General features: G+C 40.3%; 1 protein-coding gene across 4 annotated transcripts in view; it reads right to left on the minus strand.

Moving 5' to 3' along the window:
* Positions 1–17,867, minus strand: part of LOC118703116 (CGRP receptor component) — a 40,446-nt gene that overhangs the window by 7,542 nt on the left and 15,037 nt on the right. For 3 of the 4 annotated variants that reach the window (XM_045571236.1, XM_036409762.2, XM_045571237.1), the window contains 3 exons: positions 13,442–13,478; positions 10,768–10,866; positions 10,199–10,293 (listed from right to left, as the gene is read on the minus strand). In XM_045571236.1, coding sequence (XP_045427192.1) covers positions 10,199–10,293; positions 10,768–10,866; positions 13,442–13,478 — 231 coding nt within the window. The remainder of the gene's footprint in view (positions 1–10,198; positions 10,294–10,767; positions 10,867–13,441; positions 13,479–17,867) is intronic. The other variant, XM_045571238.1, reaches the window with a different exon arrangement.

Genomic DNA, 17,867 nt, shown 5'->3' on the forward strand with positions numbered 1-17,867 from the left:
AAATACTTACTGAGTTTAAAGATACTATAGAATAAAAAGATGAGTAAGCCACAAATCCCACAGTCGTGTGTTTGGGGAAGCAGTACAAGTTACCCAGACTCCCTAAACCTCAGTTTCATCATTTGTAAAACATGCATAATGATATATCTACTATCTCACAAGGGGTGAGAAGGGATGAAAACCTTACCATTTATGGTGGCAGCAACAATAATTTATTGCTTACTTTCCATTAAGAGAAGCACATTTAACTGTCAGACTTAACTGATGCTGAGATTATAAATAACTCTTATCATCAAAGCTCACGTTCTTAATCATCTGCTTTTAGTGTTCGCAGTGTTCATAATGTGGCTGTCACACAGTAATTTCTCCATAGTCATTGCTATTAGAGTTGTAGCACAGTTCTATTCCTCGTAATCCCCCAAACATTTACTCTAAACTTGAAGAAGACTTCACAGAGAAGACCCTTGCACTGGACTCTGCAGGACTTTCTGGGCAGAAAGGAGAAACAGAATGGGCAGTCAAGGCAGGAACACACAAGTAAATGCCCAGAAGTACAAACATTCATGGAGCTTTAGGAAATGGCTCCTCGAGCGGTTGTGGGACACAAGGTCCAGAGAGTCCTCTGGGACAAGATTGCTAAGAGTCCTGCCCACCAAGAGGCTGGATGTTACTCTGTATTCACGGAGAGCAACCAAGGAAAGAACTAACATGCTCAAGCCGATACTGAAGCAATTCTGGAAGACCTGAGAAAGTGGAGGCAAGGACACTGTAATACTCCCAGGTGAGAGAAAACAAAGTCATGAACTTGGGCAGCAGCAGCAGCAGCAGCAGGGATGGCAAAGAGAGTCTGGACATGTGAAATGCTCTTGGTCACCCCAGGTCTATCAGTTAACAGACCTAACAAGTGCCTAAGTTTGGTGAGGCTGGAGGAAGGCAAGGGAAGAATTAAAGTTTATTGTCAGGTTTTTAGCCTGTTTGGAAAATGTTTAACTGAAATTTTATTGATTGACTGATTGACTGGTTTGAGAAAGGCAAAGAGAAACATCGATTTATTGTTCTTCTTATTTATGCATTCACTGATTGATTCTGATACGTGCCCTGACTGGGGTTCGAACCCACAACCTTGGAGTATCAGGATGACACTCTAACCAACTGAGCTACCTGGCCAGGGACAAGTTGGTGGTACTGTAAAAAAAACACACACACAAATTCTATCAAGCAGACTGTGTAATTTTAATCTTAATTTGTTCTAAAACGAAAGAAAAAGACCAGAGCTGGATTTATTCTCAAGGAGTTATCTAAAACCATCACAGTGGATAGCATAGCCCAGAGACCAAGTACAGGGTAAGTGAAGAACAAGGACAACACCATAAAGCACCTCCATTTAAAGGGCCAGGAGAGAAGGCGGTTTAGGAGAATGAGGAGGAGGAAAAAGCATAGTATATACAGAGTTCGGTACTTTCCATGGTTTCAATCATCCACTAGGAGTCTTGAAATGAACGTCCCATGGATAAGGGGGGACTGCCGTAAACAACACTGCAAACACTACACAGGAAAGCATCAGGCTGCCTCCTGATTCCATGCCTCAGCACATGATCCTTCTACTTAGAGCGCATTAACTTACCTGCATCTGGCCAACTCTTCCTTTACATTAAACCCCTGTAATTTCCTAAGACAAATTCTCAAATTCTGACACTTCAGTATCTCTCTACTATGTCCCCACTACACAGCAATTACACTGTATTCATATCTTTGTATCTCCAACAACTGAACGACAGGTCGCTATGATGCACCCTGACTACCTGGGGTAGACGCTCAATGCAGAAGCTGCTTCCTGGCGGTCAGTGTGCCCCCCACGGGGGGGAGCACTGCTCAGCCAGAAGCCGCGAGAGCCTCTCCTGCCTCCGTGGTAGCATTCAGCAGCAGCGAGCCGAGCTGTAAGGAGCAGTGAACAGGCGAGCGGTAAGGAGAGAGTGCAGGCTGGGCTAAGGGACCCCCACCCCCATCCCAGTGCTTGAATGTCATACACTGGGCCTCTAGTATGAGAATAAATTAAAGAAAAGGATAGGGTAGCACTAACTTACAGAAGTTCAAGGGAGAGACAGCTATTGAACACTGGGGAAACATGAGTCAGGATTCCATGTTCTGAAAGCAGTCACGGTAACCACATAGGTTTTCCAGGTACTAGGAAAACCTGACCACCCTTCCACCCTGAGCTTTGCTGGCTCCAGAGGTCATGTTCCAAATATGGTGGCAAATCCCAAGAGTAATCTGTGCACAAAAGAGTCCCTTTTAGGGACCCAAAGTTATTTACAGGCCTGCCTGGCTGGGTCTTAAAGGCAAGTCCTTCCTCTGTGCCTGGTAGTCACAGCTGTACATCTTTGAGAGACCTAAGGAAGAGACCTGGGCTGTAAGCCAGAGTGTAGTTCTTGAGAATTAAATACCTTAAGCAAAAAATTAAAATGATTAAATAACCAAATGCTTTGGAGAATTAACATGCTAAAGAAAATATGACACAGGACTTAGTGTCAAAGTGAATTCAAGTTGAGTCTCAATACTACCATTTTGCTGAATAAAGCTATGATGTAAAATAAAGAATAGTTCCTACGATATCCTCAGCGACTCTAGTAATGGAAGTACTTAACCAAATTAATGAAACTCCAGTTTGCACTACTAGGTCTGGACCAGTTAAGGGCTATCTTTCATCTCCTTTCCATGAAAGAATGGTAGAGAAAAACTCGATTGAGATATCCTATCCTATGTATTATGCAAATTGACCATCATGCCCTCGCAAACATGGCCGGCAGGGAAGGTCAGTTGTGGGCGACCAGGCCAGCAGGGGAGGGTAGTTAGGGGCAACCAGGCCTGCAGGGGAGGGCAGTTGTGGGTGACTGGGCCAACAGGAGAGGGCAGTTGGGGGTGACCAGGCCAGCAGAGGGCAGATAGAGGAAACAGGGCTGGCAGGGGAGGGCAGTTGTGGGCAATCAGGCCAGCAGGGGAGGGCAGTTAGGGGCGAACAGGCTGGCAAGGGAGGGCAGTTAGGGGCGACCAGGTCGGCAGGGGAGAGCAGTTGGGGGCAATCAGGCCAGCAGGTGATGGCAGTTGGGGGCGATCGGGCTGGCAGGGGAATAGTTAGGCATCAATCAGGCCAGCAGGTGAGTGGTTAGGGGTGATCAGGCTGGTAGGCATAAGAGGTTGGGGGCAACAGGCAAACAGGCAGGCGAGCAGTTAGGAGCCAACAGTCCCAGATTGGAGAGGGTACAGGCTGGGCTGAGGGACACCCCCCTCCAGTGCACAAATTTTGTGCATCGGGCCTCTGATTCCTCTATAAGGATTAAAGAGCACATCTTCAGTTTCTATTAAGAATGTGATTCCTGCTTTGAACTGCACTAGCTAGCAAAAGATGGTTCAGGCCCTGACCAGTTTTGCTCAGTGGATAGAGCGTCAGCCTGCAGACTGAAGGGTCCCAGGTTCGATTCCAGTCAAAGGCATGTACCTTGGTTGTGGGGACATCCCCAGTAGTAGGTGTGCAGGAGGCAGCTGATGGATGTTTCTCTCTCATCGATGTTTCTAACTCTCTATTCTCCTCCCTTTCTTTCTGTAAAAAAATCAATACAAATAAAAAAAAGATGGTTCAGGTCTTAATGGTATATGGCAAGCAGCCACCTGGATCACCAGGCCCTGAGGCCAATTAATTCCAATGGGCTGCAATGGTTGGCTCCCTCCTAGAGGAGCCAGGCCCCAGCCACAGGGAAAGAAGCCTGACTGTCCCCTCTAGTGTTTGGTTTTGGAAAAACTCTGCCTGCAGCTTTTGCTTCTGACAGTCATGAATAACTTATATACATGTTAATCTGATCTAGGAATCAACCATTTAATTAAAAGTAGACATGAAACTTAAAAAAAAACGTTGATTACTTTGTTTCAGTCATAGATTCAAATGGAGACTATAGCGTTGGTGCCATAGTGGTGAGCATAGCTGCCTTCCCAATGGAGACTACAGTCATGAAATCAAGAGAAGGTTGAAACTTGGAAGGGCAGCAATGGAAAAATTAGGAAAGGTTTCTAGTCAAGTCTGCAGAGTAGATAAATGCTGTACTTGCCTTCTCCCTGGATCACATCAAAATTACAATTAAACTACAGAACCACCATCACTGAGAACCACTTGGAGTCTAGCTGACCAGAAGTCCTATAACTAAGGATATAAAAAAGCAGCCATGCAAAGACTGATAGGAAGCACAGAGACATGGAACAAGCAAGCTGGTCCCAATCTACCTGTTGCAGTTAAAAATGGGGAAGAGCCAGGGGCCTGAACCCTCACCCCTGCTAAGGGAGTCTCCTGCCCACTTGGCTGCTTAACTTCCCATGCCCAGCTCAAATCGGGACCGGGTAAAAGACGGAGTCTTGGCTGACAGCAGCTGCCTTCTCACTACAATAAGACTTGTTTGAGTTGTCTTGTACCCATAGTGTGGGGAAGTGGGTTTTTGATATCTAAATCCAGCCTACCACTGGGAATGCTCAGGGCTACTCAAGAAGGCAAATAATCCTTTCCACTTATATTTACACAGTAAAATAAGATTGTTTTAGAGTAATAAATTTGATAGTAAAATAGTAGACAAGTAGCTAATTTAAACTGGCTAACTGAAATAAGCAAATATTCTAGAAAAATTAATTGCACTGGACAAAAAGCTGTTCCTAAAGTGTTAACTAAAACTATTGGTAGTTCATCTCATGATAAAAATCTCACAATAGGAAGTGAATCTAAAGCAGTCATATTATAGTGCAAAAAATTAAAATTTAAAAGCTATCAAAACTACATTATAAAATTTTCAAAAGCCTCCTAATATTTAAATCAAAAAAGGGAGAATGTAGAAGAATATCATGTAAGGAAAAATATCCTGTAAGTAAATTACATCTAGAAAATTTGTACTTTAGAAAATTAATTGTAATGCTAACAGCAAAACATCTATGAAAAACACAGATGGTGTCAAAACAAGCCAGAGGAAAATCATTTGGGCAAAAAATGAAAAAAGATCCCAAGTCAAATTTATAGAAAATATTCCTTTATTAACTTTTGGTCGAGAATATGTTTGTATATTGTATTTTCAGAAAACAACTCCGAGACCATGTGGATTCTGGCAAGAGAGGAACTGACAGGACTACTCTAACCATGAAGACAGAAGCAGCCCAGAGATGGAAGATGCTGACGACGCCTTGCCATAATAGCAGTCAGTAGCTGTGTGTCACTGCAGGTTGCCCAGGACCAAACCACAGAGGGTCGGACCTGCATTACCACCATTTGTCCACCACCCAGAACTGAAATATCATTGCTGACATATACACAGAAGGAACTGTTTGACATTGAAATTGGGTCTCAAAAGAACTGTTGGCCCAGAAAGAAACTCATTACAGACTGATTCATATGCCTCTCAGCATAACCATTATTGCTTGTCTCATTTTTGATTCTTATATTTCCAGTAGGACATGATCTCACTCATCTAGGGGAAAAGGTGAACAACATAGACTGGTGAACAAGAACAGACCGAGATTAGGAGCCATGGATCAGACTGTTGGACCTCAGAGGGAGGGTGGGAATAAAAGGGAGAGATCAACAAAGGACTTATATGCATACATATGAGCCTAACCAGTGGTCAAGGACAATAGGAGGGTGGTGGCATGAGTGGGAAGGGGTGGGAGATTGAAATGGGGGGGTTGAGGACAAATATGTGATAGCTTAATCAATAAAAAAGTTAAATAAAAATAAAATAAATTGAAGAAAAAAAAATGGGGAAGGGCATCTCAGCTGTGAGGTCCCCTTTGAAGAATGAGGAATCCCAGCTCCAAACCATGCCCTCCAGCCCAGGATTCCAGAGCCAGAAAGAGAAGTCCCCATAACTTCTGGCTTTGAAAACCAGCAGGGATTATGGCTGAGTAAGAAAGAGAGCTGTTGGAGTCCTAGGGGTTCCTCTTAAAGGGCCCTCAGAGACTTTCTTGCTTTGAGCTCCAGTGCTGGGGCACCAGCTTAAAAGGCAACATGAACATACAGGAAGGAATTGAATTGTCTGGTTTTGGGGCGAGGGCTGCCATAAAACTTTAAAATCATTCAGCAAACGATTTGTAAGGGGCACTTGAATTCTGCATATGGCTGTGAGATGAAGTCAATCAAGGAGGTATTATAAATGGCCCTGTTCAACATGTCAGCAACTGATTATATATGACTATTAATACTTAAATTTGCCCAGCCGGTGTGGCCAGTGGTTGAGTGGCAGCCGATGAGCAAGGAGGTCACAGTTTAATTCCCGGTCAGGGCACATGCCTGGGTTTCAGGCTCAAGCCCCAGTGGGGGCCATGCAAAATGCAGCTGATCAATGATTCTCCATCATCGATGTTTCTGTCTCTCCCTCTCCTTCCTCTCTGAAATAAATAAAACTTTTATTAAAATACTTAAATTTAATTAAAATTAAATAAAACTAAAAATAAAATTCCTCTGTAGCCATATTTAAAATGAGTGAGCCAGTGTGACTCAGTGGTTGAGCTGAGTTGGATTCCAGGCCAGGGCACATGCCTGGATTGCAGGCTCAATCCCCAGAGGGGACATGCAGAAGGCAGCCAATCAATGATGTTTTTCTCATTGATGTTTCTATGTCTTCATTTTTCTCCTTTCCTCTCTCAAAAAAAACCCACAAAAACATATTTTAAAAAAAAAATTATCAACAGTTACATGTGGCTAGAAGCTACAGTGTAGGATAGAGCAGAGAAATATTGCCATTATCACAGAAAGTTCTATTGGACAGGATTGCTCTGTAATCTCTATTGATAGTCTACAGAAGAACCGCAGATTGAAAGAAAATACTGTCACATGAGAAGATGCAGTCCAGCACAAATTACATGCAACTTCTGTAGTCTGAGATCTCTATCTTTGAGACAAAGTAAATCTACTGTAGAAGGTGATGCATCATTTTCTTCCTCCCTGCTCCCTTCCCTAAGTCCTGATCCCCGCCTTGTGTTTCTATTATCCAAAGCTTTTTGTGTCAATGTGGTCACACATGCTCCAACTAAGAATGAGTGATAAGCATATAGATTGTTTGGAAAATGTTAATAAAAAGTTTCCTTTTCTATAAAAAAGAGAGAGCCCAGTAAAGTGTGGCTCATCAGTTAAACGTCGACCCAGGAATCAGGAGGTCACCGGTTCAATTCCCGGTCGGAGCATATGCCCAGGTTGCAGGCTCGATCCCCAGTATAGGTTGTGCAGGAGACAGCCAATCATTGTTTCTCATCATTGATGTTTCTATCTCACTCCTTCCCATCTCCTCTCTGAAATCAATAAAAATATATATTTAAAGAAAGAAAGCCCTGACTGGTTTGGCTCAGTGGATACAGCATCAGCCTGTGACTGAAGGGTCCCAGGTTTGATTCCAGTCAAGGGCCTGTACCTTAGTTGCAGGCACATCCCTAGTATGGGGTATACAGGAGGCAGCTGATCATTGTTTCTCTCTCATCAATAATGTTTCTAACTCTCTATCCCTCTCCCTTCCACTCTGTAAAAAAAAATCAATAAAGTGAAGGGAAGGGAGGGGAGGGGAGGGGAGGGGAGGGGAGGGGAGGGGAGGGGAGGGGAGGGGAAAGAAAAGAGAGAGAACAGAGCCTTGGGGACCTGTAAGAACAATTATCAAAGTTCTCACAGTTGCACCTTTGGAGCTTGAGAAGAAAAGAGAATGAGATTAAAGCAGAACAAATATTTCAAGAAATAATGGACCCAGACTTCACAAATTTGGTAAGAAATAGACAAGAAAAAATATTAAAAGCTGTACGAGGAAAACAACATATTACATATTTGCATGATTACAGATTACTCATCAGAAACTATGACAGTCAGAAGCCACTTTATTAGCATCATTAAAGCACTGAAAGACTCTCAACACACTGAAATTATCCTTCAGCAATTAAAGAAAACATTCATTGTTGAAAGAAAATTTGTAGCCATGTTCTAAAAGAAGTGCTAAAGGAAGTTCTTCAGGCTGAATGAAGTACATAGTAAAAAGTAAGCATGAAACTTCAGGAATAAATAAAGAGCAAAAGAAATGGTAAAATTCTGGGGAAACATAAAAGACTATTTTTGTACTCTTAAATTATATAGGAATATATAAAATTATATTAAAACACCACTAAGTACTATTTCAATGTATGAACTACCCGACCAGGGCTGAGGTGATAAATTTAATATTCTATGTATTTTACAGCTAAAAACAAGATAAACTATATAGACACACATTCATACACACACATGTATACACACACATTTGAAATATATTTCCTTCGAAGTAAAAAAGTGCACTAAGTTTACAACTGTGAGCCAAATGGTCCCTCCACAAGAAAATTTTTTATTGTCCTAAATGAAATAACAAACACTTTTGGAATGTATCAGCTCTGGTAATAATTCTAAAAGACTAAGAATAGTTTTCTTCTCATGTAAAATCTTGATCTAATTCCTTTAAAATTTTTTTAAATGTATTTTTATTGATTTCAGAGAGAAAAGGAGAGGGAGAGAAAGATAGAAACATCATCAATCAGCTGCCTCTTGCACACCCCCAACTAGGAATCAAGCCCACAACCCGGGCATGTGCCCTAATTGGTAATTGAGCCATGACCTCCTAGTTCATAGGTCGATGCTCAACCACTGAGCAACAACAGTCGGGCTTGATCTAATTATTATTATTTTTTAAATATATATTTTTTTATTTCAGAGAGGAAGGGAGAGAGAGATAGAAACATCAATGAGAGAGAATCACTGATTGGCTGCCTCCTGCATGTCCCCTACTAGGAATTGAGCCTGCAACCCAGGCATGTGGCCTTGACCAGAATGGAACCTGGGACCCTGGGACCCTTTAGTCCACATGCCAACGCTCTATCCACTGCGTCAAACCAGCTAGGGCTTAATTATTGTTTTTAAGTCCTACAAGCCTATCTTATTTAAGAAAGCCACCAAGAAAAATAACTGGGCACTAGAAGAGCAAACAGAATATTATTAAGGCATTTTTGCCCCAAGCCAAAAAAACAAATGTCAAATGCCTTAATTGATAAACTTTATAAAAAGCAGTTTGGCTCAATGGATAGAGCGTCGGCTTGGGGACTGAAGGATCCCGGGTTCGATTCCGGTCAAGGGCATGTACCTTGGTTGCAGGCATATCCCCAGTAGGGGGTGTGCAAGAGGCAGCTGATCGATGACTCTCTCTCATCGATGTTTCTAACTATCTCTCTCCCTTCCTCTCTGTACAAAATCAATAAAATATATTATAAAAAAAAAAAGGCAGTTTAATCTGTGAACCCCATTTTTCAATTAATTTGGTCTGAATACTGACAGGGGTAATGGAACAGATCATAGAACTGGGACTAAAAATAATTTTTTTTTGAGATTAAAAAAACCCACTATGTTCTATTGCTGGCTCTAAAAGGATCCCTATATTGAATTCTCAGCTGTCTCATCTCCAATACCATAATATTACTTTAAAAGAGCATATTGAGGCCCTGACTGGGTAGCTCAGTTGGTTAGGATGTCATCCTGATACGCCAACATTGCAGTTTTGATCTCTGGTAAGAACACATGTAAGAATCAACCAATGAGGCCTATCCAGTTGCTTGAAACCTGGCCCCAGTCAGGGTATGTGCAAGAGGCAACCAATTAATATACTCTCTCACATTGATGTTTTTCTCTGCTCCCTCTCTCCCTTCTACCCTCTTTAGAAAGCAATGGAAAAATATTCTCAGGTGAGGATTAACACACACACACATACTCACTCACTCACTCACACAAAAGAATTAACCAATGGACGCATAAGTAAGTGGTATAATAAATCAATGTTTCTCTTTCTCTTCAATCAGTTTAAAAAAAAAAAGAACATACTGCCCTGACTGGTTTGGCTCAGTGGATGGAGCGCTGGCCTATGAACTGAAGGGTCCAGGTTCGATTCCAGTCAAGAGTATGTATCTTGGTTGTGGGCACATCCCCGGTAAGTTTGTTTCTAACTATCTCTCTCCCTTCCTCTCTGTAAAAAAATCAATAAAATATATAAAAAATAAAATAAAAAAGAACACAGTTAATTAGAATTCAAGACCCAACTAAATATAAATAGTTTCTGAGGGGGCTTTTGTAAGTTATTTTCATTATGAGTCATTCTTCCTCCTTATGGTAATTTTTACTTACTTGGTCAACTTGTGGCTTTTCATTGCTGTGAGAAATTCCCTGACAATCTCAGGACTCTGGTGACTGCATGGTGTTTTTGATATGTATTTTAATGTCTACAAAAAAAAAAAAAAAATCAAATCCAAATGAGAAATAATTTAGTATTCTACAATGTTGTTACAAAAATCTTCTGTAAAACAAATGCCTCAGGAGAGTCCATCTTCATATTAATAGGAATTCCTCAAAAAGTAAACCAGTAACTGGAACAGAAAGAATAATGAAATTTCAGAAGAAAACTTTTCTGATCTTAAAAAGAAAGAAGAGCCCTGATTGGTTCGACTCAGTGGATAGAGCATCGGCCTGTGGACTGAAGGTTCCAGGTTCGATTCCAGTCAAGGGCATGAACCTTGGTTGCGGGAAAATCGCCAGTAGGGTTGTGCAGGAGGCAGCTGATCAATGTTTCTCTCTCATTGATGTTTCTAACTCTCTATCCCTCTTTCTTCCTCTCTGTAAAAAATCAATAAAATATATCAAAAAAACAAAAAACAAAAAAGATAGTTTAGGTAGACCCTCCAAAAGCCTAGGCTTACTTCATAAGTGATAGTATTCAAGTTCTGTTGTCCAGTACTGTGTTTATTCTTTCCACTCTCTTTACGTTGTTCTTTCAGATCAGTTAGTAACTGGAACACCTAGGGAGAAATATACAAAAGATTTTTAAATTAGAGAAGTTTAAAAAATAAATCTATTCCAAGGCCATTGATTTTGAAGAAAACAAAATAGTACGCCCCAACTCTTGCAAATATTAGAGCAAATATGAATCCAAGAAATATGTGACCTTTTAAAAATATTTTTATCTGTCAAATAATTCAAATTCATTAGTATACTTAAAATATTTCAATGTTTCCTACCATACTTCTGATCTCAAAAATATTTTGAGTATTAAAAGTAAATTTTGCTAAAATAAATAATTTTTAAAAGAACAGATTCTAGCCGAGCTGGCATGGCTCAGTGGTTGAGCGTCAACCTAAGAACCAGGAGGTCACGGTTCAATTCCCACTTCAGGGCACATGCCCGGGTTGTGGGCTGGATCCCCAGTGTGGGACGTGCAAGAGGCAGCCAATCAGTGATTCTTTCTCATCACTGATGTTTCTATCTCTCGCTGCTTCTCGCTTCCTCCATAAAATCAATTTTTTAAAAAATTAAAAATAAATGGATTCTACCTCTCTAATATGAAAATCTAGTATACTTTATTTTGGGCAAGTGCCGAAATATTGTTTTAAGAGGGGAGGAGGCCCCTGGCTGGTGCTGCTTGGTGGATAGTGTGCGCCTGCACACTGAAGGGTCTTAGGTTCGACTTATGGTCAAGGGCACGTGCCTGGGTTATAGATTTGATCTCTAGCCCTGTATGGGAGGCAACCAAATTGATGTCTCTCTCTCACGTCGCTGTTTTTCTCCTTTCCCTTCTCCCTCCCTCTCTCCCTCTGTCTTCCTCTCTTCCTTCCTTTTTCTCTCTCCCTCTCTCCAACTCTCTCCTCTACCTCCCAGTTTCTTGCTCTCTCTCTTCTTCTCTTCCTCCCTCCCTCCCATTCCACTCTCAATAAAAATCACTGGGAAAAATATCCTCAGATGAGGATTAAAAAAAGGGGGGGGGGTGGGGATGCTATAGGACTTAATAAGTAAAGTATCCCCACAAGAGGAAAAAAATGTGTATTAGTGTTAAGAAGGGTGTGGAGATTATATCTCTCTCCTGTTTTAGAGATTTTACAGAAAATTCAGGGAAGTATTATAGGTTAACAGATTCATAGGCCATTACCAGATACAATGCAACTCCTTGCCTGCCTGTCATTTTCAGAAATAGTGGCATGAGACCCAATTAAGGCAATCAATATTTCTCCAATGGATAAAACACCCAAACACATAGCAGAGTTCAAACTGGAAAAGGAAATTCCTAAAAGCCAATGGCTTAACCAACAACTATTTCTTCCTGTTATGAGCAGAAACCATTTAAGATGAATCTTTGGAAAGAGAGGAATATGGCCAACTGTGTTAACTCAACTACCTTCGATAAACTAATATATCACACAGTGGAGACCCAAGTCTCCTACAAGTCTTTGAGTTTAGACTCTTATATATAAAAAATAGACAATGAATGTACATATGAATGGCTCTTTCTACACCGGGAATTAACCTATCAGATGATTTTACTAGTACCAAACAAGATCCAGGCAAAATGGAAGGTAGGCAAAATAATGTTATGTCTCCCCCTCACCAACATCTTTCCTTCTTTCCTCCCTTTCCCCAATCCAACTCCTCAGCCCCAAAATCCCCAATCTGTTAGTTCTTATTACAGTATTGATGATAATTGTGAGTCAACTAAGCTCTCACTTTCAAAATGAAGATTTTAATATTTATGAGACTATTATGAGGATCAAAATAATGACATAGAAGTATTTTATAAGTAAAGAGTGGTAATTAAGCCGAAACCGGTTTGGCTCAGTGGTAGAGCGTTGGTCTGCAGACTGAAAGGTCCCAGGTTTGATTCCGGTCAGGGGCATGTACGTTGGTTGCGGGCACATCCCCGGTAGGGGGTGTGCAAGAGGCAGCTGGTTTTTGTTTCTCTCTCATCGACGTTTCTATCTCTCTATCTCTCTCCCTTCCTCTCTGTAAAAAATCAATTAAATATATTAAAAAAAAAAAAAAAAAGAGTGGTAATTAAGCCAGGACCGGTTTGGCTCAGTGGATAGAGCGTCGGCCTGTAGACTGAAAGGTCCTGGGTTCGATTCCGGTCGGGGGCATGTATCTTTGTTGCGGGCACATCCGGTGGGGGGTGTGCAAGAGGCAGCTGATCGATGATTCTCTCTCATCAATGTTTCTAGCTCTCTATCCCTCTCTCTTCCTCTCTGTGAAAATTCAATAAAATATATATATATAAAAAGAGTGGCAATTAAGAAAAAGCATATATATTTTAATAGAAACTTGTTGAAAGAGTTCCAAAATAGATGCTTCTATTCTTCATGAAGCCTTCCCTATAAAGATCTAAAATTTTCAGATTTGGGGAAGATTACCTACTGTACACTAAAGTCTTCCCAGTTTTCTGAATTAATGTAATTTACCAAGCTTAGGATGTTACAAGGTAGTGCCATCTGTCATTTTTTAAAGTGGAAAATCCAAATTAATTCAGTCATTTCTAACTACAGTTAATTCAATAATCTTCAAAAGCAAAGAACAAAACCATCAAGAGGAAAATACTTCAAAGCTATTTACCTCATAGTTACTGAGCAGCGCAGAATTGGCATCCTTCCTGCAAAAGAAAAGTAAATTATCATAGTCTGGGTTCAAATCATTTTGTGTGAATATCTATGTAATAATTCCTCTGTCAATATTCAGTAGTCCAGCCTGGCAGGTATGACTCAATGGTTAGAGCACTGGCCCAAGGGCCAAAGGGTCACAAGTTCAATTCCCGGTCAAGGGCATATACCTTGGTTGCAGGTTTGATCCCCAGCCTCAGTTGGTGTGGGAGGCAACCAGTAGATGTAACTCTCTCACACTGATGTTTTCTTTTCTTTTTTTTTTTAATATATTTTATTGATTTTACACAGAGAGGAATTGAGAGGGACAGAGAGTTAGAATCGTCGATGAGAGAAACATCGACCAGCCACCTCTTGCACACCCCCCACAGGGGATGTGCCCGCAACCAAGGTACATGCCCTTGACCGGAATCGAACCCGGGACCTTTCAGTCCGCAGGCCGACGCTCTATCCACTGAGCCAAACCGGTCCCGGCACACTGATGTTCTTTTCTCTCTCTTTCTCTTTCTCTCTCTCCTCTTCCCCCATTCCCTCCTCCCTTTCATTCAAAAAAAAAAAAAAATCAATGGAAAAAATATCCTAGGGTAAGAATTTTAAAATTGTATTAATTTTTTTAAAATTCAGTAGTCCAGAACAACAAGACTGCACACACAGCCCACAAAGGGCTACACCAAGACTGTCCACCTCAGGTAACTGGAAGGCTGACTCACTGAACCATATAGGACACTTTAACACACAAAGCCACCCTACCAACTCAGGGAAGCTGTGAAAATGCTGAGATAAGTAAATAGATCACAAACAAAAGAAATGGAGGAAAAGAAGAGACTGGATATAGAGTTCAAATCTACGCTTATAAGGTTTTTCAAGAATTTCCTGGAAAAGGTCGATAAGACCTATGAGGAGATGAAAAGGAATCAACAAGAACTAATAAGGGATCAACAAGAAATAATAAGGGATCAACAAGAAATAAAGAATACATTGTCTGAAATAAAAAATATTATACAGAGTCCTAAAAACAGAATGGAAGATCACAAGAATCAAGTCAAAGATTTGGAACATAAAGAGCCAGAAGACACTCCTCCGCAGAAGCAAGAAGGCAAGAGAATCCAGAAAGTTGAAGATAATGTAAGAAACCTCTGGGACAACTTCAAGGGAACCAATATCAGAATTATGGGGGTCCCAGAAGATGAGAGAGAGCAAGATATCGAAAACATACTAAAAGAAATAGTGACAGAAAACTTCCCCCACCTGGTGAAAGAATTAGACTTACAAGTCCAGGAAGCGCAAAGAACTCCAAACAAAAGGAATCCAAAGAAGAGCACACCAAGACAAATCATAATTAAAATTCCAAGAGCAAAAGACAAAGAGAGAATATTAAAAGCAGCAAGAACAAAGCAGGTAGTTACCTCTAAAGGAGCACCTATACGATTGTCAGCTGATTTCTCAACAGAAACCATGCAGGCCAGAAGGGAATGGCAAGAAATATTCAAGGTGATGAATAGTAAGAACTTACAGCCAAAGATAATCTACCCAGCAAAGCTATCACTCAGAATCGAAGGCTGGATAAAGAGCTTCACTAATAAAAAAAGCTAAAGGAGTTCATCACCGCCAAAACCAGAATTATATGAATTGCTGAAGGAGGTTCTTTCGGAAGAGAAAGTAAATAAAGATAAAAACTATGAACAACAGCCGGGACCAGTTTGGCTCAGTGGATAGAGCGTTGGCCTGGGGACTCAAGGGTCCCGGGTTCGATTCGGGACAAGGGCATGTACCTTGGTTGCGGGCACATCCCCAGTATGGGGTGTGCAGGGGGCAGCTGATCGATGATTCTCTCTCATCGATGTTTCTGACTCTCTTTCCCTCTCTCTTCCTCTCTGTGAAAAATCAATAAAATATATTTAAAAACAAAAAACAAAAAACTATGAACAACAAATACGTAACTATAAACAAGTGAATCTAAAAACCAAGGGAATTAAAAAAAAAATCTGATGAACAATATTAACTGGTGAAAATAATAGAATCAGAGGTATGGAAGGGGAGTGAACTGATGATTCTCGGGGGAAAAGGAGAGAGGGGAATGTGGGAAGAGACTGAACATAAACTGTGCACCTATGGATGAGGACAATGGGGGTTGGGGAAAGGGCAGAGGGTGGGGAGGGAACCTGGTGGAGGAGAGCAATGGAGGGGGGGTGGAAATGAGGAACATTTGCAATAATATGAACAATAAAGATTTATTTAGAAAAAGAAAAAAAATAATAAAATAAAATTTAAAAATTCAGTAGTCCAGTTCAGGAATTTAGGGACAACTTTTAGGAGAAATGCCCCAAGTCCCACTGGTTTAACTAATAATGGACAATTTTAGAGCATACTTTCCTTTTTACAGCCATTGTATACCACACATCCATCACCAGGTAGGTGATTAAAATACTCTACTTATCCCTAGTCTATGTGCTTCTCATCCCACAGCCATGGCCTCTTCCCAGTACATCTACCTTCCATCAGCTACTGACATCTTGGGCAGCCCAAGTCCTCCTGCTGAATCGCCAGCAATGGGATCCTTAACACTAGCATCACCACTGGGAATTCCAGCAATGTCAGAAATCTTGGCAGATATCAACAAAACTACAACAAAGATGTTCATTTTCTATTTCAGGTCAACAGGTACAGTTCATGTGTTAAGCATAGGTCAAAAGCCTGGCTCCCCTGTGTAATAGTCAAGGTAAAACATCATCTTTCATTTATGAATGAGCACAGCGATGTGACTTGCATTAAATTGACCCATTCTATGATACAACAACAGAAAGTATTTATTGTTTTTGATAATCTAAAGAAAGTCTAGTATAATAATTATAAACAGTTTTTAAATCAGACAAATCTGGATTCATATTATAGCCCAGCTACTTATAAGGTATATGAATTTTAGTGAGTTAATCGACCCCTCTAAGCTTCCTCATCTAAAACAAATAGACAAAAAATTAAATAAATAAATAAATAAATAAATAGGGCTAAACTGGTACCTAAAAGTGCAGCTCCACTATACATTCACTATGTACACTATAAACTTAGGCAAGTTATTGAGCCTCTCTCTGTGCTTAAATTTCCTCATCTATAAAATAGCAATTATAGTACCAATCTCATAAGATTGTTTGACAGGACTAAATAGAAATATGTAAAGTACCTGGAACAGAGGTACTTTATGCCATCTATTATCACCGCTACCTGTGCTACTACCACCACCACAACTTCATCCTAGCCCATAAAGCTATGATAAGGATGCAGAGACAACAAATTTTAGAAGTAGAGCATACTTTGGATACTTATTAAGATCTCCCTAAATGGAGGCTATTATTTTAAAAATACCAATGTTATTTCACTTATTTGCATTAAAAAAAACCTGTGATACAGGAGCTATTATTTCTTCTTTATAGATTCAATTGAGGCTCAAAGATTTTAAAACTTGCTTAAGGTCACACAGTAATAAGCTTAATTGAAGTGGACAATAATTAAGGAATTGTGAAAAGTAAGACTGGACTGTACAAATGGAAACCAGTAATGCAGAATTCTAAAACTTCAGGAAGGAGTTTGGGCTTGACATAATGTGCAACAAAGTCTACTGTATGTTCTTAAACCAGGAGTGAGGCTATATGTGAAAATGATGATACAAAAAATTCAAAAACATGGGTCAAACATATGGGTGATTTCCCCAGTCAATATGTAAAGCAGTTAACACAAGGATCTAACTTAAGCCTTGGTCATCAGCACAATGCTGTCAGCACTGTAATCAAATAAGCATTGTGAAGCTTACCAAATGCTACATTTTGGTAAGTATTCATTCAACAAATAGCTGAGATTTCACAAAAGTGCTGCTTGGCCCAAATAACCATGAGCTCACAAATATCATATTTAAAAGGAATGGAACACAGGAAGGACAATGCATAATCAATATATGTGATTTGGTTCTTTTAAAATTGAAAATGACAAATCAAATCATATGTCATCATTGCCTACTTAGTCAGGAAATCAGCCCTATCTCTGTTTGAAATTGAATTACTACTCCCTGTGTGCCCTAAAATACAACTATGATATCACTGCCTGGAACAAACTGGACTGGGAAAAATACAACTGTTATTTTCCTCAAGGATAATGGATCCATCCCAGGTGCCACTGTTACAATTTCATTTCCAAATCATTATGCAAAATAGTCCATCCCCTTGGAAATCTGTTCCTGGCTCTTTCAAGTTAATGCCTCATTGCCCAAGTCAATATTGTAATGCAAGAATCCAAAAACCACCATCAGCCTATTCTAGAACCAATATCCAAAGGACAGAAAGCCTCTCTCATGTTTTTTTAATGAACCTCTGGTTTTGGAAGCTGATTTACTC

This window comes from Pipistrellus kuhlii, unplaced genomic scaffold (genome assembly GCF_014108245.1).
Source record: "Pipistrellus kuhlii isolate mPipKuh1 unplaced genomic scaffold, mPipKuh1.p scaffold_m20_p_4, whole genome shotgun sequence".
Taxonomy (NCBI): Eukaryota; Metazoa; Chordata; class Mammalia; order Chiroptera; family Vespertilionidae; genus Pipistrellus; species Pipistrellus kuhlii.